The 23,615-nt window shown below is 43.2% G+C and overlaps 2 protein-coding genes and 1 long non-coding RNA gene across 4 annotated transcripts in view; 2 read left to right on the top strand and 1 right to left on the bottom strand.

The window, feature by feature from the left end:
* Positions 1 to 87: 87 nt before the first annotated feature.
* Positions 88 to 7,616, bottom strand: emc3 (ER membrane protein complex subunit 3). The gene is made up of 9 exons (XM_028825160.2): positions 7,465 to 7,616; positions 6,312 to 6,529; positions 5,735 to 5,792; positions 5,451 to 5,544; positions 4,231 to 4,335; positions 3,670 to 3,751; positions 3,323 to 3,402; positions 2,073 to 2,155; positions 88 to 553 (listed from the first exon to the last, which is right to left on the bottom strand). Exons 2-9 carry the CDS (start codon positions 6,464 to 6,466, stop codon positions 425 to 427), a joined length of 786 nt encoding a protein of 261 aa, XP_028680993.2. The 5' UTR covers positions 6,467 to 6,529; positions 7,465 to 7,616; the 3' UTR covers positions 88 to 424.
* A 133-nt stretch (positions 7,617 to 7,749) lies between these two features.
* LOC127526228 (uncharacterized) lies at positions 7,750 to 8,686 on the top strand. The gene is made up of 3 exons (XR_007933864.1): positions 7,750 to 7,882; positions 7,919 to 8,013; positions 8,058 to 8,686. It is a non-coding gene; the product is annotated as an uncharacterized LOC127526228 (long non-coding RNA).
* Positions 8,687 to 14,378: 5,692 nt separating this feature from the next.
* fancd2 (FA complementation group D2) overlaps positions 14,379 to 23,615 on the top strand; it is a 51,181-nt gene continuing 41,944 nt past the window's right edge. The window contains exons 1-8 of one of the 2 annotated variants that reach the window (XM_051921107.1): positions 14,379 to 14,533; positions 16,305 to 16,398; positions 18,382 to 18,516; positions 19,400 to 19,467; positions 19,570 to 19,676; positions 20,575 to 20,635; positions 21,486 to 21,538; positions 23,490 to 23,568. In XM_051921107.1, coding sequence (XP_051777067.1) covers positions 16,335 to 16,398; positions 18,382 to 18,516; positions 19,400 to 19,467; positions 19,570 to 19,676; positions 20,575 to 20,635; positions 21,486 to 21,538; positions 23,490 to 23,568 — 567 coding nt within the window. In that variant the 5' untranslated portion in view covers positions 14,379 to 14,533; positions 16,305 to 16,334. The remainder of the gene's footprint in view (positions 14,534 to 16,304; positions 16,399 to 18,381; positions 18,517 to 19,399; positions 19,468 to 19,569; positions 19,677 to 20,574; positions 20,636 to 21,485; positions 21,539 to 23,489; positions 23,569 to 23,615) is intronic. The other variant, XM_028825156.2, reaches the window with a different exon arrangement.

The following is a 23,615-nucleotide window of genomic DNA, read 5'->3' as shown; positions in this document are numbered from 1 at the left end:
TACTTAAATGTGACAAATACTTTTAATTCTTTGTAAAGCAAAAAAAATAAAGTGATGGTAAAATAAAATGAGTCTGTAGAACTCCCATTGTTATAAAGAAAGTCATGTATTTGTAAAATGAAAAAGGCGACAAACACACAGGGAATAAATAATTAAAAAACAAACAATACAACGTGGTAAACATTAACAAATTCTACATACGGTAAAAAAATAAAGTGAGCCACTGTGATGCTTTTAAGCTTTAAAAATTAATAAGTAGAAAAATGAGGCTTTCGAACACATGGAAATGGAATCATTATGGGAAAAATGTTTTTGTATCTTTTTGTCCTTTTTTTTTTTTTTTTTAAACAAACAATGTAACCCTAAAATTAGAGCGATCACTTCCACAAGAGTTAAACTGCAGGAAGGCTGAAGATTCAGGTGGTCAGAAGATGCCAGTCGGGAGCTCGCCACTGAACATCCCTTCCAGGTCGAGGTCTTTGCTCATCAGCTCCTCCTCTATGCCGTCCAAGGCCCACTGGTGGTCAGTCAGCTCAAGAGCTTCCCACTCTGCCTGTAAAACACATCAAACAACATCATGGGCTTTAAGAAGGAGACCTTGAGAGAGGGCAGAGGAATCCGCCACAGAGCACTCAACATCTTGATGAAGGTTTCAGGGACTTCAAGTGGGCACGGCGGATATGGGGAGCCGATTCTAACTCCATCAGATGGCACCTCTACAGGGTTAGGGTGTAATTTATGGACCATGTTAAACTGACTGTGCTGGGACTTTAAAACGTTCGAAATTTCTCTTAAAGATATTCTGCCTGCACTACACAGAGGTTGGGGAAAGGCTGATTAGCCAATTAAGGAGCAGAGTCCAGCAATCAACACCCTCTATTTGAAGACACCAAAAATATCATGTTTATGGTTCTAACTACCTACAGTAAATGTAATACAATAGCAAGAAACAAAAGTAAACCATTTACTCTAGCTGAACCTTGTTATTCAAGAAACTGGAAGAGAACATGACACAAAACCATCAAATGATATCTGTAATCAGCACATGATGTGAAACAAAATTACAGGCAACTTTACTGATGTCCACACACCCATAACGTGGTTCTGTACTTGACTTCAGACTGGGCAACCTCACCTCCCACAAAATACAATACAATACCATTAGGTAGGCTGGGCATGCAGTGGGTGTCAAAAAGAAAAAGGGGGTCAATACAACAAAACAGAACAAATCCTCAGTACTGAGCCGAACCTAACAGTAGATGGTATCACATAATATGATTTGGATTTGTTTAGAGTCCTGGAGACCTTATCCATCAAGCTGCCCCCTCCATATTTGGCCATTCCACAGCTAAAACAGCGCTGGGTCAGCCAATCCAACGAAAGGACCCCTCTACCGCACGATTCATGCAATCCTCCATAAACACAAAACAAGACACCGCCACGTCCCACTTAGACTAGATAGCCTCTGCTCACAGCAAGGGGAAGTGCTCTGGTTTACATTACGGCCGATGACAGAGACCAACAACCCTGACTGGGAGGCCATTTCACAGGGCACACACCAGGGCACACAAGGCCAGCTAACCAAATACTGAGGCCTTTAATGTTCTCACTGTGTTAGGTGTATTCTCCGGCTACTCCCCCACTCCCCTCAGATTAGATAGCCAGACAAATATGACATTGTTTTACTCACAACTAAGAGTATTTTTTGAGAATTAAAACTGATACGAGTAGAATGTTCAATTGACTTGAGGTTTTCCAAGGATTTATATTGCATCCAAGTACCATACACCCAGAATATCCATTTAAAATGCTCAGTTTGTTTTTGGTTTTTTTTTTAAACCCATCAAAAAGAAGCTACTACACCTTCCGTGGTCCCCTCATTTTCAGGACAATAGATAACAAAAGATATAGACAGGCTTCTTCCACTTTACAAAGCTAACCTGCTTCAAGAACCCTCGACACTTTCTTCTCCACAAGTCTCACAATCAAATGAATGGGCTAACTGGCTTTTCTTGGGCTTTTTGAACTCTTTCCCAATTTTTTTAGAGCCGTAACACACTCACACGCCATACCTTAAAAGCCTTGTTAGTGTCTGCTGGCATCGCCATAGCGGCCCCACTCATTTGCTCCTGCATAATCCGAGACTGGTCGGCTCCTGTGAAATTGCAGCAGACTTCAGTGAACTTTACTATGCACAGTCTTCAGAGCTTCACAATCTGAGGGTCAGTTAGGTGCATTTATTTTTATTCTAAGCAGGTATAGTATGTAGATTTTAGAATAAAAATGTGTATCTTGGGAAAATAAGGTTTTACAGGATATGCATGTATATGTATATCCACACGAGTGCTAAATTAAGACTGTATCCAGAAATGAAGATTCACAAGTAAATACATCAGAGGATTAATAATCTTCAGCAATGTGCTCTATGTTAGCTCAAGTTATGGCAGTTAATCACATGGGAGTATTGATGATCGTCTTTAAAGATGAACAAAGATTTACATTGGACATTACTGGCTCCTCAAAATTTATAAAGCATGGCATTAAAAAATGCATTCCCTCTGGATCCTGGATCTTGGTGATATCTGATCCTTTCTGGGGAAAAAGTGAGGTTGTAAGGCCTGAATCACTGCTGGTAGACAGCAGGAAAGACATGTTGGACTGGCATGGAGTTACACAATTAATGAGCACAAGTACCACCAGGTGCCCAGTTTGCAGATTTAATATTTAGGAAGGAAGCCTTTAGTTTTATTCAGAGTCCACTGTTGCTATGTGGCATTCCTATGGCACTGGCTATCCTGAAATCCCTTTGTGCCTCCTATGCAGGACAGGTTGTGGGAACTGGTGACATTTGAAGGAAAAAAACAAAACTTTGACAACGTATAAAACACAGAATGACAAAGTCATGACATGTCCTGTCCTAACTGGAGGCCAGTGGGAGTTTGAGCAGACAGGAGAGATTTAGGCAGACTCAGCCCACAAGACTGAGCGCATTGGGGTCTTAGATGGTGCAGTGCTCCAACAACACACACTAGGGAGAGCTTGTTCAACGTGCCAGCTTCACTGTAGTGCAGCACTTCTACTAGCAATTACTGACCTCGGACAAAGGAATGACCGACTCAGAGGTTGAGACCACATTGGATTGTTTTGGCCTCTCATTTTGTTACCTTGCACACTATGCAAGACTCTGAGGTGCATCCATGCCATAAATACCCTTTTAGTAGCACATACGTGAGCAAATGTAAAACACAAGATACATTATTACACCTTAACACATTTACAGACCTCTATATGAAACGCTAAGATCTAAAAATGACAAATTTACCATTATCCTGTCCTAGGATGAGAGAGTACATGCTGCGAAGACCAAACACGTTCAGAAAGTACCAAGATGCTGAACTGACCCTAAAGATAAATAAGGAAATACTTAACATTAAAAACAAAGGATTGCCCCAAAAGGTGATAGTGCCAAAACAGACTTTCAGGACAATCATGGACCGTTTACCTGGATTAAGTTTAACCTTACAGATGACATAAAAATAGATCCAAACATAACAAGTATACAAAGATAAGAACATCACGGCTCCTTCAAAAGTCCCTCGGTATCAAATTGAGAAAATCAGTGCAAAAATGTTACAAGTGGACTGTGTAGCAGAGTGCCGGCATACTGACCATGAGGCATCAAGGGACAGCAGCTCAATCCCCTGTTGGAGCATGGGCTTGAAGCGCAGTGTGAGTGGGAATGGCACCTTGGCTGAGGAAGACAAACATTCAAGGGTCACAAAAGTTACATGCAGGTTTCTTGCGTTATGTTCTGCAGAGCAGTCATTTCATGTACTTCTGTTTGTGTATTTAAATAGGAAAGATACAAATTCACATTTTCAGTGCATGCATATCAGTCAAATCAGCACTCTGTCTACTAAATATGAAGGGTGCAGAGAACTTTAAGATGATCCCCAGAGATATAAGCAGAAGCTGCTGGAGCCCAGCACTCGTAAGATTTGAGGAGGCAATGCCAATAACTGTGCCACTCTAATATTTACTGCACATTACACTAACCAACAGCCTACCCACCTTGCCACCCACTACCACCAAAACAAAAAACCTATACTGGTAAAATAGGTTTACCAATACCACCTCCATTATATACCCCACTGTGGAGTGGGCCACCTTTAGGGGCTCTCGGTCATGAATGAACACACGCAGACTTGCCAAAGCAGCAATATAACTCACTGGTGACAAATCCTGAGAAGGTCCAGTTGATCCAGCCGCCAATGAGAATCATAGGCAAGACATTTGTGACGTTGCCTTTCATCATGTCTGTCAGCATGCTTGGATCTGTTGGGGGAAACAAAAAACTTTCCTTAGAACTTAGCTATGTGCAGGTCACGTGGGCGGACAGAAGCTGGATTGGAAGCTGGGGTTCCTACACAGGTATGGTCACCAAGTTATCTTATGATGCTTAAGGTCATGCAGAACAATGCAGGGCAGAGCCAGTCGCTCATAATGTTGTCTACCACAACTCAGTGATGGCCCATTGTCAGGACACATTCAGCAGGAAGGAAAGGCACCAGGCAGAGGCAACTGTGAAAAAGACCACAAAACTGTTGCACAGACACAAAGAAACGGACAAGAAACTATTGGCCATTTTGACTGCAACAGTCATAAAAGTCATGCCAGCCACTGAGTTTTAAAAAAAGAGCAATCTATCAAAATAGCAGCAAAGCATTAATTAGCCACAATGCTAGACTATTTATCACACCTGAAACTACACCGTCCAAGGTAAACAGGTGAAACGAACACAAGTAGAGGAAAAATCAAGTGGTCACTCATGCCACTGTTCACCTGGCTTTCCTCCAGCGACAAGTACAAATGTACCAAGTAAGCCAGTCTTGTTTGCCAGTGCTCTGCTGGCACTGCCTGCTGTAGTTCATGTTCACCAGTTCTCCTTCAAGGTAAAGTAAAAGCAAATACCTCAAAATGAATTTGAAGTGATAACAGCCATCCTAGCATGGTGGACTTCCTTCCTGATGGTAGTAGAATCTTCTATCACAACAATGACAGACTATGGGAGGTCAACACATGGTGTGCAGACCAGGGACTTGGTAAAGCATCAGCAGTACGCCGCGTTAGTGACCAGATCTCAGTCCCAAGTCAGCTCGCACTGATGGGATTTACCTGGAAACGCGGACTTGCATACTGCCAGTACATTCCCAGATACTTTTACCAAGGTGAACCAAATATGCTGACAGCACCTGGAGACCCAACACCACATTTATTCCATCAGTTACCGTCTAGTTTTTAGCTTTTCCAAATCAATCTGCAATTCCAAACATCTGAAAGCTTCAAGGACAGCACTTCAGCTGCAGAAATGGTTGTGCTCTAAGGCCTCAAAAGCAACACACACCTCTGTGTGTTTACACGTGCGCACAACTCCTGCTTAGCACCTTTACCTGTCATAGGAGATGGAGGGACTACTTTCCTCTTCGTTTTCTTAAAAAAACCATCTTCTTGGTTATTGAAGAAAAACTTTCGCATTAAGAAGGACTGCAAATAAGAGAAAAAAAAGTACATCACAGATTGGCTTCCAAAAAAATGTTTGCACCCAGTTTTTGGGTTACTACACACATACCCTATGAAACGGCCCAAAGCAGAGTATTTGTGCGAGTCACAGCTCATGTCAAGTAAAAGCACATATCAGCCTCCATGCAGAGGCACACGTCAAGCAAAGCCGTACCTGCTTAGGGATGTACTTTCCATTCTCTCGGAGGATACGACTTCTGATGAGTACCTGGCTGAATGTAAAAATAAAAGCACAATCAATCAGATTTGCGGCTCCTGCCCTGCTTGAAACGATGGTTAGTAACATGTGGGGTTATCCTGAATGGATTCCATTTTCTAACCGATTAAGTCACCATAAAGGTTACCGTTTGTCTCTGTGCATTGCCCCCTTTGAATGACGACCACCACCCTAAGGCACTTAACAAGTCCAGGTACCTTCTACAATCATTCATGGGTCTTATTACAGCTGGAGCACACCAATGACATGTGCCTTGCCAAGTGTCACACAGGTGGCCAGTGGCTATTGGCGTTATATACAGCTCTTTACCCATAACAACCCACTGCCCGCCTCAATATAATGTGCAGCAAAGTCTATTAGCGGTACTGCAGTACTAATCTCAGAGTTTACAAGCACATGTCAATCCTGGCCCGGGCTCCAGACCCCAAACACCGCGGCTTTGAGAAGAAATGTGTTAAAAACAGGACTCTGCAGGGGTTAGGGATGGAGCAGTAAGAACACGTTACAAACCCACCTGTCCGAGACCTGCTCAAGGGTCAGCTTCTTGTCAGTCTGAAGCAGAATGGAGACATAGTGGCGGATCACTCCCACGAAAAACGTGATGAAAACAATCGGCAGGACGACCCACAAGCGGATGTTAGAGTCCAAGAGCAGCTCCGGTTCCGCCATGAAGATGCAGTAGAAAAAGAGGGTTGGGGCTCAAGAAATAAATGGACTTAAAACAAAAAAGGCCTGGAGGTAAAATGAAAAAAAAAAGTTCTATATTATGGCAGACAGAAAACACAATACGTACACACACGTCTACTACGGAATATGTATGAAGAAGCTGCACAACACACTCAATTACAGAAGAGCAGCTCTCAGACCACCAACGGCTCCAAATTACACGATATTAACGGGTCAGAAATCGGATGAATTAATTGACGTTTTCAAACGAATCCTACTCAAAGGACGAAATGTACCATGACTCACCACCAAGGTTAAATAAACTTAAAAGCGGGCAATACGGAGTCGAAGTTGGACTTACTTAAAGAAACGGAAACATCAGCAACTTTCCGGACGCACGACGTCATCCCCGTTCATTACCGCCACAACGAACGCTACACACGGCCATAAAGTGCCGTAGCGCCACTAGAGATTTGCTTCATAGGCAACAACCACAACGCTCCAGAAGAGAGCGCCATCTAACGGTGCGCAGCGGTTAGCGACGAATGAATAAACGGCTCAAACAAAACGCTCGCACCGGCGCAAGAAACGACGACGATGGCACAGCGGTGATAATAAATCCTAAAGGACCCAAACGATCAACATTCGTGGCCAAGCATCACGACCTGACAAGTGACATGGCGTAAAAGTGCGAACTATACATTCATTAGCAGAAACGGCGAAAAGGCCAACCGTCCACATTAAGTAAAGAAGTCCTTCCTCGGTGAATACCAAATACATTAAACCAGTCTTGGGCATGGGCCGCTGGACCAAAAAAAAAAAAACAAACAACCATTGGGCTCGCCGCCGCCATCGGATGATGAAAAGGCCACGCAATTTCCCGGCAGTGGGAGGACCTGCCAATGACGGCGCGTAGACCAGGGTGGGGCCCCGCTGCCAGTCGGGCATACGCCGAAATGTAACTCTTCCTGTGCTCATCTACATTCTGGCTTCCCCCTTACCTTTTGCAGTCCGCTGTTTGTCACCCAACTACGTCGCCATGCCGACTCATCGCAAATCAGCCGCGCGTGTGGCGTCGGAGCTCACTGAACAACAGTCGGACGCGCTATGGCTCTACACCCCCTTCCTGTTTCTCCGCCAATCAGCGATCCCAGAAGGGATGTCGTCATTTCCGATCTGTTTCCGCGTCTCTCTCTCTCCCTCTTGTTTTTGCTTTACTTAACAAAGACGAGCTGATCGGGCAGCTTAAAGCTGTTCTGCCAACTCCCAAAAATCAGAACAGAAGAAGGAGACAGGCTGATGGGTGCGGAGCTCTAGCAACTTCCTTGTTGAATTGTACGGCTCTGTTTAGACGTTTAAGACTCGATCGCATTTCTGTCACACTGAGCTGCTAAAGGTTGGGCTTAGGGTTGTGGCGCCGTGCCTGAGGGCTTGTGTCAGTTCGGGTCCGCTCAGTTCCTTGCGGGCTTGTTGGATAATTCGGAAGGTCCCAAAATGTGGGTGTCACAGTAGAGTAGCTGTCATGGACCTATGTCGAGTGCGCGTGTCTAGTGAGATTAAAGGAGGCCATCGTGATGCATCTGCCAGATGTCAGAAGGACGAAAAGTGAGGCATGGACTGGCGGCATGTCGAGAGTTGTTCGGCACCGAACCGCCCATCCTGCACCCGAGAAATGGGTGGGAACGGTCAGGAACGCGCGTTCTGATACTTGTAAATGCTACATTCATCGTTCCATCGCATCTTTTGCCGTTCCTTTACTTTCTGACCCTCGATGGTACGCGGAGAGCTGGTCATACATCTTTCTGTTTAAAATTTGAAACTTCTTATTTATTATTTCTCAGATTCATGGAGGATACGACTGGCAAATTTTGATAAGGTGTGACTTGGAGGAGTTCAGACTTGGTAAATGAGCTTACTCAGTTGTAAATGTCCAGAAGTGATCAGTATAAATAAACAGATTTTTTTTGGCTCAAGGCGGGAGTTTAGCTTTTTATAGAAGCTCAGGAAATATTCAAACAACACAAAACCCCCATAAATACGCAAAAAAATAATAAGAAGAAAACTTCTGACTTGGCTAAAAGATAAGAGAGCAATATCAGGGAGGTGCTATAAGGGCGAATGGCCATAGGTGTGAAGGTGCACCTCTGTTGACTAAAAGCTCTCAATGGTGGTTTGTCAGGGAGAAAGTGTCACGTTATTCATAATGGCTGTCTGTCTGGTCTTCATTCTGTCTTCCACTACTGTGTCCCATAAGTGAACCTGCCTTATTATTAAGCTTGTTAATTTGGTGTGCCTCTCACACTGGTCATGAGTGTGGCAGGGTCAACTGTGAACATCTGCATATGGAGATGAGTTTGTACTGTATGATGAAGAAGCAGAGCCAAACTCCAGTGTCACTACATTCCCCAGAGACCTGAATCAGCACACTCACTTTTTACAGAGGTTTGCTTCTAAACAAGGTGGCACCCATCATGTCACCACCTAATGCATAAACGATTGATGTTGTAATGGAGGTGTCCCCAGGCACAAAACGTAAATAAAGGTGTGAAAGTATTACATCCATCCATCCATTATCCACCACTATTATTATCTGGGTCACGGGGACACCAGCCTAAGCAGGGAAGCCCAAACCTCCCTCTCCCCGGCCACCTCCTCCAGCTCTTCTGGGGGGACCCCGAGGTGTTCCAGGGCCAGCCGGGAGATATAATCCCTCCAGTGTGTCCTGGGTCTGCCCCATGGCCTTCTCCCAGTGGGACATGCCCGGAGCACCCCCCCAGGGAGGCGTCAAGGTGGCATCCTGACCAGATGCTTGAACCACCTCAACTGACTCCTCTCATTGCGGAGGAGTAGCGACTCTATTCCGAGTTTCTCCCGGATAACTGAACTCCTCACCCTATCTCTAAGGGAAAGTCCAGCCACCCTTCGGAGAAAACTCATTTCAGCCGCTTGTATCTGCGATCTTACTCTTTCGGTCACTACCATGGTCATAGGTGAGGGTAGGAACGTAGATCAACTGGTAAATCGACAGCCTTGCCTTTTGGCTCAGCTCTCCCTTCACCAAGACGGACCATTGCAGAGCCTGCATTACTGCGGATGCCGCACCGATCCATCTGTCAACCTCCCTCTCCATTCTTCCCTCACTCGTGAACAAGACCCCGAGATACTTGAACTCCTCCACTTGAGGCAGTACTGTGCTCCCAACCCGGAGAGAGCATTCCACCCTTTTCCGGCTGAGAACCATGGCCTCGGATTTAGAGGTGCTGACTCTCATCCCCGCTGCTTCACATTCGGCTGCGAACCGCTCCAGTGAGAGCTGGAGGTCACTGTCCGATGAAGCCAACAGAACCACGTCATCCGCAAATAGCAGAGGTGGGATTCTGAGGTCACTGAACAAGACCCCCTCCCCTCCTTGGCTGCGCCTAGAAATTCTGTCCATATAACTTATGAACAGAATCGGTGACAAAGGGCAGCCCTGGCAGAGTCCAACCTTAACAGGAAACGAGTCCGACTTATTACCGGCAATGCGGACCAAACTCCTGCTCCTCCTGTACAGGAACTGGATGGCTCGTAACAATGTACCCCGTACTCTTGGAGCACACCCCACAGGATGCTTAGAGGGACACGGTCGAATGCCTTCTCCAAATCCACAAAACACATATGGACTGGTTGGGCAAACTCCCATGCCCCCTCCAGGATCCTGGCCAGGGTGTAGAGTTGGTCCAGTGTTCCACAGCCGGGACGGAATCCGCATTGTTCCTCTTGAATCCGAGATTCGACCATCGACCGAACTCTCTTCTCCAGCACCCCTGAATACTGGAGCACATCCTCCAGTCACCCTTCTTAAAAAGGGGGACCACCACCCCGGTTTGCCAATCCAGAGGCACTGCCCCTGATGTCCATGCAATGTTTCAGAGACGTGTCAACCAGGACAGCCCCACAACATCCAGAGCCTTGAGGAACGCAGGGTGAACCTCATCGACCCCAGGGGCCCTGCCACCTTGGAGCTTTTTAACTACCTCGGCGACCTCTGCCCCTGTTATGGACGGGCCCCCCCGGAGTCCTCCAGCTCTGCTTCCTCTGAGGAAGACATGCTGGTGGGATTGAGAAGATCCTCAAAGTATTCCTTCCACCGGTCAATAACATCTGCAGTTGAAGTCAGCAGGGCCCCATCTCCACTGTACACAGTGTTGGTGGAGCACCGCTTTCCCCTCATGAGACGCCTGATGGTTTGCCAGAACCTTCTTGGTGCCGACCGAAAGTCGTTTTCCATGGTTTCCCCAAACTCCTCCCATGCCCGAGTTTTTGCCTCTGCAACAGCCAATGCCGCCACACGCTTGGCCCGCCCGTACCCCTCAGCTGCCTCTGGAATCCCATGGGTCAACCAGACCCGATAGGACTCTTTCTTCCACTTGATGGCCTCTCGAACCTTAGGTGTCCACCACCGGGTTCGTGGATTGCCGCCACGAGAAGCACCAACAACCTTGCAGCCACAGCTCCGTTCTGCTGCTTCGACAATGGAGGCTCAGAACATGGCCCATTCAGACTCAATGTCCTTTGCCTCCCTCGGAATGAGGTTGAAGTTCTGCTGGAGGTGGCAGTTAAAGATCTTTCTGACCAGTTCCTCCACCAGACGTTCCCAGCAGACCCTCATTATTTGTTTGGGTCTGCCTGGTCTGTCCGGCAGCCTCTCCCGCCATCTGATCCAACTTACCACCAGGTGGTGCCATCAGTTGACAGCTCAGCCCCTCTCTTCACCCGAGTGTCCAAGACATAAGGTCACAGATCTGATGACACGATTACAAAGTCGATCATCGAGCTGCGACCTCGGGCATCCTTGCGCCAAATGAACTTATGGACACTTATGCTCGAACATGGTGTTCGTTATGGACAATCCATGGCCAACACAGAAGTCCAACAACTAAACACCACTCGAGTTTAGATCGGGGAGGCCGTTCCTCCCAATTACACCTCTCCAGGTTTCACTGTCGTTGCCGATGTGAGTGTTTAAGTCTCCCAGCAGGACAATAGAGTCCCCAGTGCTTCGCAGCGCTTTCTCCAGGGACTCTGTGGTATAGCGGGTCCACAGCTCATGTCAAAAGGGCCAGTTTTTAAAATAAATAATCGCCGCGGCTTAGCGAGGGGGCGTGGTGGTGTGTGGCCGAGCGGTTCTCGGGGAATTCGTGATGCAGGCGATTCTCACTTAAGTGCACAGGTGAGGAGTCGTCCGCATCCGTAATTGTTCCCGGGAGCTGCTGATTGCCACAGCTGATCCACATCCCCGTAATAAATAGAAGCGCTAGGCGGCTAGTAGAGAGGAAAGGAACAGGATAGAAATGGATGGAGGTTAAGGGAAGAAGAAGGCTGGAGGCGTTGAAAGCCGGTGCAGGAGCGAGCAAGAGAGCAGGTCTGCTGGTAAATGCAGGCAGCTGGAATGGAGAGCCCCTCACGGGTAGAGTGTGGCCGACACTAGAGGAGGGGCAGTTGGAAGTGGTCCCTCCAGCTGAATGGTTTCTAGGAGCTGGAGTGACTGGCAGTATGGATGACTCCCCGCGGAAGGCAACGGGAGTTGAGGAGACTTAGGAGGGTGAGCCTCAGCGTGAGCGACCTGGCCGTTGGGGAACCCAAGTCTCAGTCCGGTAAGGTAGCTGTACGGAGCCGGGGGACGGAAGGGTTAGGCACTATTTATTTGAACACTGTTTTGTTGGTTTTAATAAAAGAACTTGTCACTTTTACACCATCCCCTTGTTTCATTGTTATGCCTCACTGCCAAGCTCATCGGTGACATTACCAACAGTGTCGGGTTCAAGAGCTCCCTGAAGCTGCATGGGAACCTGGAGCGAACCCGCATCGTCACAGACTCCACGAAGGCTGGATACTCTGAACTGTCATTCGGCGCATAAGCGCAAACAACAGTCAAGAGTCCTTCCCCCAACTCGAAGGCGCAGGGAAGCCACCCTCTCGTACAACGGGGAGAACCCCAACATGCAGGCCTCAAGTCGGGGGGCCAGAAGCAAGCCCACTCCTGCCCGACGCCTTTCATCCACAGCAACTCCAGAGTGGAACAAAGTCCAGCCTCTCTCAAGAGGAATGGTTCCAGAGCCCAGACCGTGCATAGAGTTGAGCCCGAATATTTCTAGCCGGTACCTCTCAAACTCTCGCACCAGTTCAGGCTCCTTCCCCGCCAGAGAGGTAACATTCCATGTCCCAAGAGCCAGTTTCGGTAACCGAGGGTCGGAACGCCAGGGCTCCCACCTTCGGCCACCACCCATATCACATTGCACCCGACCCCTATGGCCTCTCTTGCAGGTGGTGGGCCCACAAGAGAGTGGAACCACGTTGCTCCTTCAGGCTGAGCCTGGCTGGGCCCTGTGGTCAAAGGTCCAGCCACCAGGCACTCGCCAGTGAGCCCCTCCCCTGGGCCTGGCTCCAGGGTGGGGCCCCGGGTACCCTTTCCCGGGCAAGTGAAACGCCGACCCTTCATTTAAATCTATGTGGGGTCTCAGGATCGAGTTAGTCTGGATCTTCACCTCAGACCTTTTTGCCTTGGGAAACCCTACCAGGAGCATGTAGCTCCCGACAACATAGCTCCGAGGATCACTAGACCACGCAAGCCCTTCTGCCACGGCAAGGCCTCGATCCAAGAAGGGCATTACATCAATAAATACAATTCATTTTCAAAGAATGCAAACATGAAAAAAAAATTGGTTGAAAGGACCAAAATATACAGATAAAAACATACCAGTCCTTGTTGGCCATGACCATGGAGAGTTGGACCAGTACTGCTTGAACCCAAGGCACTAATGGGCCACTTGACTCCACCCTTGTCAATGTCACTCATTGCTGATGACATTGCCAGCCATTGCCTGGCACAGGGTGACAGCTCTGGATATTGGGCATCCCAAAGGTGCTGTATTGGGTTCAGGCCAGGGGAGAAGGCAGTTGTGAAATGCAAAGAAGTGCCAACTAATTGGCATCATGCAACATGCTTGTCTTATGCTGATTAAAAATGGAACACAAAACGTTTTAAGGCCTCCAGTCCAGAAAGTAACAGTCTATACTTGATCTTCACAGCGTTCTGTATGTCTGAGAACTGGACAGACATGGCAGGCCCCGAGAATGGTGGTCATTGCTGCAGGGTCCTGGCTTGAAAGGCAGCCTAAGCACTTGCCATGCAGTCTGTACATCCATAAACTGTCATGACCTGTGTGGTGTGCAGTGCATCGTCCACAGCTGCTTCCTGCCTTGTGGCTGATGTCATGGGAAAGATCCGGCCACCCTCCCGTATCTGAGTTAAACAGCTGCAGACAACAGAGGAACAAATCAAATGGCAGCAGCCTCAACTAATGGTGACAGGGTGCCCCCTTTGACACCCCTCTATGTCGCCCTACACGACATTCACTGGGATGTGGCCAGCAGTTGGACCGTCCGCAATGTAGGAGTCCATCAAATCTTACTGAACTCACTCATTTGTAAATGGCACCGTATTTTGAATTTGTTCCTCCTGGACACATATATGACAATATTCCCCTGTCATTATGTTATTCTTTTAAGATTTTGTATTATATACATATATATATATATATATATATATATATATATATATATATATATATATATATACACATTTTGTTACATCTATTGCAATAATATAATGTACATATGGTAATAAAAAAAATCCTTCACTCCTTGCCTGTCAGCCCTAAGCCGCCGTCACCCCTGAGCCTCATGTCCTCTGCTCACAGAGGGCCTGATTTATACGTTAATATCAGACTTCGTCTCCTGGCACAGGCGACCCCGACCCCCAGCACTCCGCATTATTTCATACCCCGATGAGTTTGCGTGTAACGAGGTCACTCGAATTCCTTTCGGCGCAGAAACCTGAAATGCATCGACGCTCCCTAAGCCTGCGTTTTCGCTGACGTCATATCTGGAATTTTTCCGACGATCCCCGAGGATTTTGCGGGAACTTTGTGTTACAAACCAAAGGAAGGCGCGCATCTTGTCGGACTCGTTTTCTTTCCGTGGACGTCCAGACGGAGGAGTCACGTAACAGTGAACGTTTGTCCGAAGGTGAGTCGACCGGCGAGCAGCAGCAGCACCACCACCGTGCGCGGAGCTGCGCTCAAGCTGCCTGACTTGCGGGCCTACTTTTGGCAAGGAGCCGGCCGGTCAGTTTAGTGAGCCGAACGGGTCGGAGTGGAGCCCCACTGGGTGTCTGGGGAACGAGACGTACCCTTTTGGATAACGAGGAGACGCTACCTGCGGTGTTCTGGCAGTTTTACTGACGCTTTTGATTCGTTTATTAGAATGTCGTTCACTTTATCAAGTAATAGAAAAAACGAGCAAGGAAGCTGACGTGAAGCAGACGGCGTGCTGCCTTTAGCGACTCCACAGAATACCGAGACCCGTGTGTCCTAGTAGGCCTGTCAGTCTGTTGTGGAATACGAAAAGCACAGCAGCCCCGTAGTACCGAGTGTAAACGTCTTCAAAAGCCTCCACCCTTCAAGCGGGACAGAACCATTTCATTGTACAATATAATTCAGTTGGGGGGTTTAACTCGCCCAAGCAATGGCAGTCATCATCAGTTCATCTATTTTCGGAGCCCCCTCGGTCCATTGCAGGGTGGCAGATACCCAATGCTAGCCTTGGTACATGATAGGCGGTGACGGTTGGCTTCATTTCTTACTTTTTCTTTTCATGAGCAAACCTGATATGATTGTCACGGCATATAAGTGTTTGAAGTGTTACACATTTATATACATAGAAAAATACTTGAAAGTTAATTACATGTTGAAAAATAAAGAGGATATTAAAAATAGTGTTTCCTTTTTATTTTGCAGGATGGGATTAACTTTAGTTTATTTCTTCATTTACAGCTACTCAGTGAAACGACTCCATTGTCCTTTCTGCATGTTCCTTAATGTGGGTGTCAGCAAATTCCTCTGTTAGAGGTTGAGTCTGCCCTGTCAAGACTGGGCACCTGTGCCAGTGCATCACAGGGCACACTCACCAGTCGACCAGCACAACTGTTTGGGAGGTGCACCTGAAGAGACCGGTGAAGACTCTCCAGTGACAATGTGCCGCCTGAGACTCAAATCCAGTGTCCTGGAGCTGGTATGCCACAGCACTGATGTGGCTCATTTATTTATTTTTAATAACTTTGTCAAACCCCCTTAATCCAATTGATAGTTGCCGGAGCTCATGATTCTTGTATTTATTTATTTTTTTATTTTCGTTATGAGGCTCACTTCACCCACTGCCTTTTAGGCTGGTGTTTCAAGGCTCTAGGCAGGTTGTTTATGCTGGCGCGGCTGAGTCAACTTAATGGTGCATTGTGTCTTCATGCAGATCTTACCTGAGAGAGTGTTGTGCATCATCTGACTTCCCAGCATTGAGACATTCAGCTTCATTAGCATTTGCTAGGGACAAATCTAGACTACTTGATTTAAACACATTTTGGCTTCTAATTGTGAATCTGCTTCTTGTTAGCTTAATTCATTCCGATGTTTGGTTTGACTATCTTGAAGTTTTCACTCTGGCTTGTCTCTTGATTTAGTTACTGGTTTAACCCTGGAAACAAGGCAGGAAGGAGGTCTGGGTAGGACATCAGTCGTTCACAGGGCCCACACATCCACACTCCCAATTTGGAAGGCCTTATAACACACACACGTTTGAGAATGTGGAAGGAAACTGGAGTACAAAATTGTAAAATGAACCTGTATATGCATGGCCAGTATAAATATGCATATCTGTTTTCTCCTGTAATCTATGAATTTTTTCCTGGCATCATAATCTCAAAGTTGAATGAAATGCATTTAATTTTTCTTTTTTGTTTCTATAGGGATTCAGAGGGCACTTTGTTGTGAAGAGGATGAAGAAGAAGAGAAGCTCTTTTACTGAGAATCAGAATGATGGCAGGCTTTCTGAATCTTCTAGTATGACCTTTAACTTTTAAAACTTGACATTTAATTTTCGTAGTATGCAGGTTCATGTTAGAAAATCTAAATGGGCACATCATTTCCATATTATATTTTGAAAATATCTAATTTTTTTTTCTTAATTTTTTTAGCATAAAAAACTAAAAATACCTACACATTGAAAGCTAGCGGATGCTATTCCTTTATGTTAAAAAGATGATTGGGCGTGTCCAAGTAACTCTAGTAAAATGCTCTATAAGTGTAAAGAATTATTATAGACCAACCAGCTTACCTGCGTAACTGGTAAATTAATGGAAGCAAGCAGTTATTAGGTGAAGTTGAACCTTGCATGGCAAGAACGGGCATGTTAGTGAGAAGCCAGCATGGCTTTAGATGGGAAGATCGTGTTTCACTAATAGACTAAAATTCTATGAACAAGCATCAAAGCGGAGAATCAGATTTTCAGAAGGCTTTTGATAAAAGATGGTTGTCGTACTAAAAGACGTGGGAGTTCAAGGTCCAGTGTGTAATTGGGTGCATAAATTGGCCTAAACATCAGTAGCAAAGGGTTATGGAACTTTTTCAGAAATCGGTGATGTTAAAAGTGGTGTTCCTCAGGATTCAATTCCGGGGCTGCTGCTTTTTCTAATGTATATGCAGTAAATGAACTTAATAAAAATGTACAATCTGGTTAAGTATGCAGATGATACTAAACTAAGTGGACTGGCAGGCAACTTAGTATTCCTGAAATCATTATGAATGAACCTAGATAGAACAGAGGCCTGGGCAGATGAAGTTTAATGTAAATAAATGAAAAACAAACATTCATTTCAACAGGGAGTGAAAATCTCAAGTTTGAATACACAATGGAGGCCCTGAGAATTACACCTTATGAGAAGGAGCTACAAAAGGAAGATTGGTGAACTCCTTTCTTTCAACATCTAGACAGTGGACAGAAGCAGCTAAGAAGCCTATCAGGGTGGTGTTACATTGCACAGTGTTTAGTGCACAAGTCAAGAAAGCCGGTGTTTAAGACATAGCAGCACTAGAGAAAGTGCGGAGGATCACAGTTCGGTTGAATAAGGGTCTGTGGGGAGTGAGCTGTGAGGAAAGCTTGAAGGAGCTGAATTTTTCTGAGATAAGGTGAATAAAATGTTTAAGATTGAGAAATACGTTGGTGGATCCAAGCTGTTATTTTGAAATTAGTTTTTCAAAAAGAATTAAGAGCCTGTATGGAAGCCTCTTAAGAGTAAATTTCACATGAAATGTGTTACTCGGTAATGTCTTAACAAGTAGTACTTTGGGGACCTTCAAAACGTGACTTGATCTTATTCTAGAAGAGTTATGTGAAAGAAGATTAATGAGATCTTTTGAGCTGAATGGCTTGTTCTCATTATAACTGTTCTTGTATGTAAATTAACTTTACTTTTTTTGCATCCTTCTCAACTTTTTGATATCTATTCAATAATAACGTTTAGAAAGTTAACCTGTAAGTCTGATTAGTGCTCTCCAGAAGGTATATACTGTATTTGTACTCTTACTTGCCAATAAATCTGAGAATGAATGTTTTTTCAACTCCAGTATCCAATATCTTTACTTCCATTCTTTCACCTGGTGCCTCACACCATCAGACCCATGCTTTTCACAAAGTAATTTAAAACCTGCACAGATTCTGGGAGAAGACAGAAGACTCACAAGTGGTTAGTTGTGTTTGTGCAAGGGTACGGTGTTCTGGGTTTGATTCCTGGTGTTTGGTGTCAAAACTGAACCAGCCTGGCTCGTTACCTTTTGTGGCATGTCTGTCAAATAGGACATGTACATGTTCGCTCAAAGATTTTAGATTAGCATTTTCTAATCTTGTTAGTCTTTGCAAGAAATAACTAAGAGACATCTGACAGAATAATTTGTAAAGTTAGTGAGTACATGTATGGTGTAACAGTAATGTGCCTGATTTATTTACAAAGCTTTAGAAACCTCCTCTGTATTACAAATTGCTTTTAGGACCAAAAAAGAGCCGCATTGGTAGCCGGAAATCAAAGTCTTTTGTGCAAGAGGCGGCAGATGACTCGGTGTTCGGACAGATGCTCCGATCGGCTGGGGTTATCTTACAGCAGGCAGGTGCACCTGTGGAGATTGGTAAGATAAGAAGCACACAACTTGTTTTTAGTGAACTTCATTCCTGATGTGTGAATTTGTTTTTAACTATTTAAGTACAAATATTGGTTATTTGAGGACTACTGTATCACACTGAGCTTTTTTACACTGCTAATGAGAGATTACCAGAGTGTCTTTTCATATGGACTTTCCTCAACGTTATTCCATTACTTCTTGGCTAGTTGCTCTTTTTTATTTGTTAACCTTTTCTTCTATTTTGCATAGTCACTTCTAAAACATCAGACATTTTGTTTGGTTAACAGTGTCTAAAAACAAGATTGCATATACAGGAAAAAAACATTCCTAAAACTTTGTAGACATACCTGCCATGTCCATTCAACACTTTTTATGTATTTTGAAAACGGATGCTTACAAATACGGTATTTGTTACCGTTAACTATGTTTTAAAATGTTTGCATTCTTGGGTCTCAGAGTTTTAATTTACTGAAATGAATGTATATATCACACATCTTTTGTGCAATCTGAAATGAAAAGCTTTAGAACCAGAAGAATAGTGGGAATGTTTTATTTATTATGCGAGGGAGTTAAACCCAGGGGTTGTGGATTGCTTTTGGGTAAAAGAGGTAAGATAGAGTGGCGTTGATTTTGGCAGCTGAATACTGACAAGCCACAAGAAGATGGTTGAAACTACTGAAATGAGGTCTTGGCTGCTTTGTCATATCTTGCATGGTTTTGCATGTAATGCATCATGTCTAAGGCTTCAGCAAGAGCAACTAGAACATTTGTTTTTGTAGAATCACCACATGAATGCTTAAGATTTATGCTCTTGGATATACATTTATCATTTTGTCAAGAATTAGTTAATAATCTTTGCCAGTTTTAAAGCAGCCTCTCCTCTTGTTAGCATCAGACCAAGCCTTGTTCCAGAAGAAAATTTACCAGTGTTTGAGAAAGCATCCACGTTACCCAAGTGTGAGTTTTTAATATATCATATTTGTGTGTTAACTTATGTTTTGGTCCATCCTGTTTTGTAACATCTTGCTATTTGGTCATCTATTTTGGTTTGTTTTGCAGGTTGTACAGGAGTTCATAACAGGGTTAGAATCTCATATGGAGGACAAAGAAAACCTGAGGTCCTGCCTTCTTCCCTGTGTCCTCAGAGTTTTGGATGGAGAGTCCAGGTGATTTACAAACATGCTCTATAACACAGTATGCTTAAAACTGCTTCGTAGTGATTTCCCATATAGCGTAGAGAAAAGCCGAGCAAAACGACACCTTTTATTGGCTAACTAAAAAGATTACAATATGCAAGCTTTCGAGGCAACTCGGGCCCCTTCTTCAGGTGAGATGTCATCAGGGTGTCATTTTGCTTGGCTTTTCTCTACATTCATAATGGCTAAAACGGTACAACACCCTAGTACCCCATATAGCGTGTATTTCTAGCAATGTCATGTTTAGCAAACCTTGATAGGAGTGTTATTGCTATAAAAGGAAATTTTAATTTCTGTCATACTGTAAGCAAAAGTCAACGGTGTCAAAATTGTTTGATTTTCTAAAATAATGTGTACTTTTGTTTCAGCAATGTAAAATAGATTTTCTATTTTTAAAAAGGTTTTTTTATTTATTTATTTTTTTGAATGATTTGGATATTTTGTAACCCACTTTATAAATACAAGAACTTTATTTTGTACTGGAAACATGTCACTCTTAACTGGTGGTTTTCTGTAGTTTTTTGTTTTTACAATACTACAAAACATATTGGTACTAAATGGAGAATGCTTGTTTTATATGGAATAACCACCAACTACAGTGCAATATAAAATATGTCTGAAATGATTCAAAAGATTACTTTGGAATTTTTTCCTACCAACTGTGCAAATTGGTTATGATGCTCTCCATCCATTTATTAATTGGAAACCTGAATATCGTAGGCAAAACTTTACATTTCGCAGTATTTATTTTTGTTTGTGCATGTGTGTGTTTTTATAATCAAAGCCAAGGCTGTATGATCGGATAATGTATATATGGTCCATATATTATAGAATAACCAATCTCTTATTTTTATTTCAATTTGTATAGTGCTAATAATTCATACCATGAGAGCCTCGTAAAGCTGTTGCTTGGAATTGACATCCTACAGGTATGATGAGTACTGAATTGGAAGAGTTGGTCATAAAGTGTGTTCGTGAATTTCCGGGTCATAAACTCTTACCACTTTGAGGAAGTCGGGCATTGAGCATTAATGAAGACTTGCTTAAGTTATCCCCAGTTTAGTCCCTTTAGAACTTTAAATATTTTAGTTTTTATATTATACATGTTTCCCATGTTATAGGTTTTAAAGTTCCTATTTTATGGGTTGGATTTAAGATTAATTGTTCACTGACTTATCACATTTGAATTGTATCTCTAGCAGAACTTTGGTGCACACCTCAGTATTATAATGCACAATGTCTATATTCTAGAAATGACTGCCTTGGGGGAAGAAAACCTCTCATCTCAGTTTTGGGTTTTCTGTTCTTAAACGATCCACAAATGGCTCATGCAGATAGAAATTCTACATAATTCTTTAATGAAAAACCTTCCACTTGGAAGAAATACCATCTAGGAGTTGAATATGGGGTGTAGTGTAGGGCAGACAATAATCAATGACGCTTTTGGATATGCATTTATGATTTACAGCCATTGTAGTATGTTTGGATATCTAGAGTTGAAGTACAGAATTTAATGCCAGAACACCAAGATTTATGTGTTTTTGAAAAGTGGTACAAATAACCTTTAAATGTCCACTTTCTTGTTTACTTAATCAAAATTGGACTTGTACAGTATCAAGTCTAAGAAGTAATGCTTTGCTTTTACACCCCAATTGTGATCTTTGTATTTACTTAAAAGTGCAATCTATGTACTTTCAAATGTGACTCTATAAGAGAAATTGTTTTTGGATAGATGAGGAATGGTGGTGACTGCTTGATTCATTTTTCATTCCATGTCAGCCAAAAGTGATCAATACACTGTTTGAGAAGCTGCCCGAGTTCATGTTTGATGGGTGAGTAGCACATTCTGTAGCTTTAATCTTCTACTGTGTTGTGTATTCTATATATTTAGTTTCTTATTACTTCTTGAGTTATAATTCCTGATTAAAATAATGCATATAATGTGTGGAACACAGGTTTTATTGACAAATATCACACGTTTATTAATTAGTTTGGTCGCCTGCTCTTTTGAGGTGTGTTTTATATAATGTGAAAAGCATTTAGTGTGGTTGCCATATCTCAGTCTGAAAGTCCACATGAAAAAACAGAGGACCAGTTTTGTTGAAATTTGACACACTTATTCTACAAGGAAATTTGCCATTAAGACATCTCAATTTGTGTGCACCGTACAGAGTGTTGAAATTTCAAAATCTCCCATTGAAAAGCATTGGTAAGTCTTAAAACGGAGAAAACGTTTGTGCAACTTCAATCCCAGAATTGTTTACAGTTTCAAGTTTACCCTGAGAGAAGTCACTAGAACATTTATGTTTTGTAGATTCTCCTCTTTTTACCCGTCTGATAGCTCGTGTTGATGGTTAAATAGTTCCCTGATAAAAGTTAGTTAAATGCTGGAAGGGGGTGCACACTCCCAAGCTGCACCTCTGCTACACCAGTTCATTAATTGTTCTTTAGTTTTAACTTTCTTTTTTAATTCTGTTTTGCTCATTATTCATATTGTAATGCACTTTGAGCTACTTTTACTTATAAAGCACATGTTTATACATGAATGTTGTTGCCTCTTGCTACTTGAGGTAAAAAATAAAATAATCACTTATCTAGAAATACAGTTAAAAGCATTATATAGATGTTTCTCTGTAAGCATAAAGTGGACAAATATGTCCTTAGTATTTATAGTACATTGCACTAAACACAGCATCACCACTGCATTATCTGCACATTCTAGTGATTCAGGGTTTCTCTGACACTAAGTTATCACCAAAGCTGCATATCTGCTCTCCATCATGGGCTGAAGCAGCTTCAATGCAGGTATTCATTTTCAATCTGGTTTGTCTTTCAAAAAAGTTTTGTTTGAGAAATTTGCATAGAATTAGTTACAGCCCCCCTAAAAACTAATTGAACATAAAATAATACAGCATCACATCAAATGGACGCTGCTGTGTATGACCATTATTGAGCTGAGCCAGCACAAGCCTGTTTGGACTCTGATTTTAACTCTACGATATTAAAACGTGCTGTTAAAAATGAGTATTTAATGTAGTCTACAAATGCACCTTCTGTTATCACTGTTACTTTTGAATACAATTCATTATGACAAAAATATTTAATAAAAAATGTGATAACTGACTCTTAATCAAAGTCCCTTAAAAAAAAAAAAAAAAAAAAAAAAGTTGAAATCCTCCAACTTTCAAATCAATTAAGTCATAAGTCTCATTTGAACGTTGTACCATTTAGACGATTTCTAACTTCTTTGATAATGTTGTCTAATGTTGTAGATATAAATCCACAAGGTTTACATTTAATTATTTGGCTGGCACCAAGATGACTTACAACATTTATGATACAATTGGTTACATTTCTTTCTTTTGGTTTTTCCAGTTGGAGCACAAATGGGTCAAGTGATGTATGTGCTCATGATCACACAGTATCAGTAGTGGGATTTGAACCCACAACCTCAGGGTTTGAAATGCCAAGCCTTAGCCCCGCTACACCACCCTGCCTTGGTTTGAGTATATTATTTTTGGAAAGTAATAAAGTGTAGGATATCATCCAAAATTAATCTAAAATATGTAAACAGAAAAGGGAAAAAGCAATGGTAATTATTAAATGAAATTAATTACAAATAATAGCCTTGCTGTGTTTTCTCTTGGTTGTATTTTAATAGGAAAAATTACATTAATATGGACTAGTTTGTCAATCGTTAATAGGCCATTTAGTGACCTCTTGAATTTTCTGTGTCTTTCTAACTTTATTCTCATTTTTCTGTAATATTTCATAATTCTTCAGCGTTGGAGAAGATGGCCTGAACATGCCACGACTCATAATCAACCAGTTCAAATGGCTAGATAGGGTTGTGGACTGCAAGGTAACTGTCAAATACTTGTTCTTTCGCAGTTGTTAGTTCTTTTCTTC

The sequence above is a fragment of the Erpetoichthys calabaricus genome, chromosome 18 (genome assembly GCF_900747795.2).
Source record: "Erpetoichthys calabaricus chromosome 18, fErpCal1.3, whole genome shotgun sequence".
NCBI classification, from domain to species: domain Eukaryota; kingdom Metazoa; phylum Chordata; class Cladistia; order Polypteriformes; family Polypteridae; genus Erpetoichthys; species Erpetoichthys calabaricus.
The sequence above is the reverse complement of the archived record's forward strand: the minus strand, read 5'-3'. Positions and strand labels throughout refer to the sequence as shown.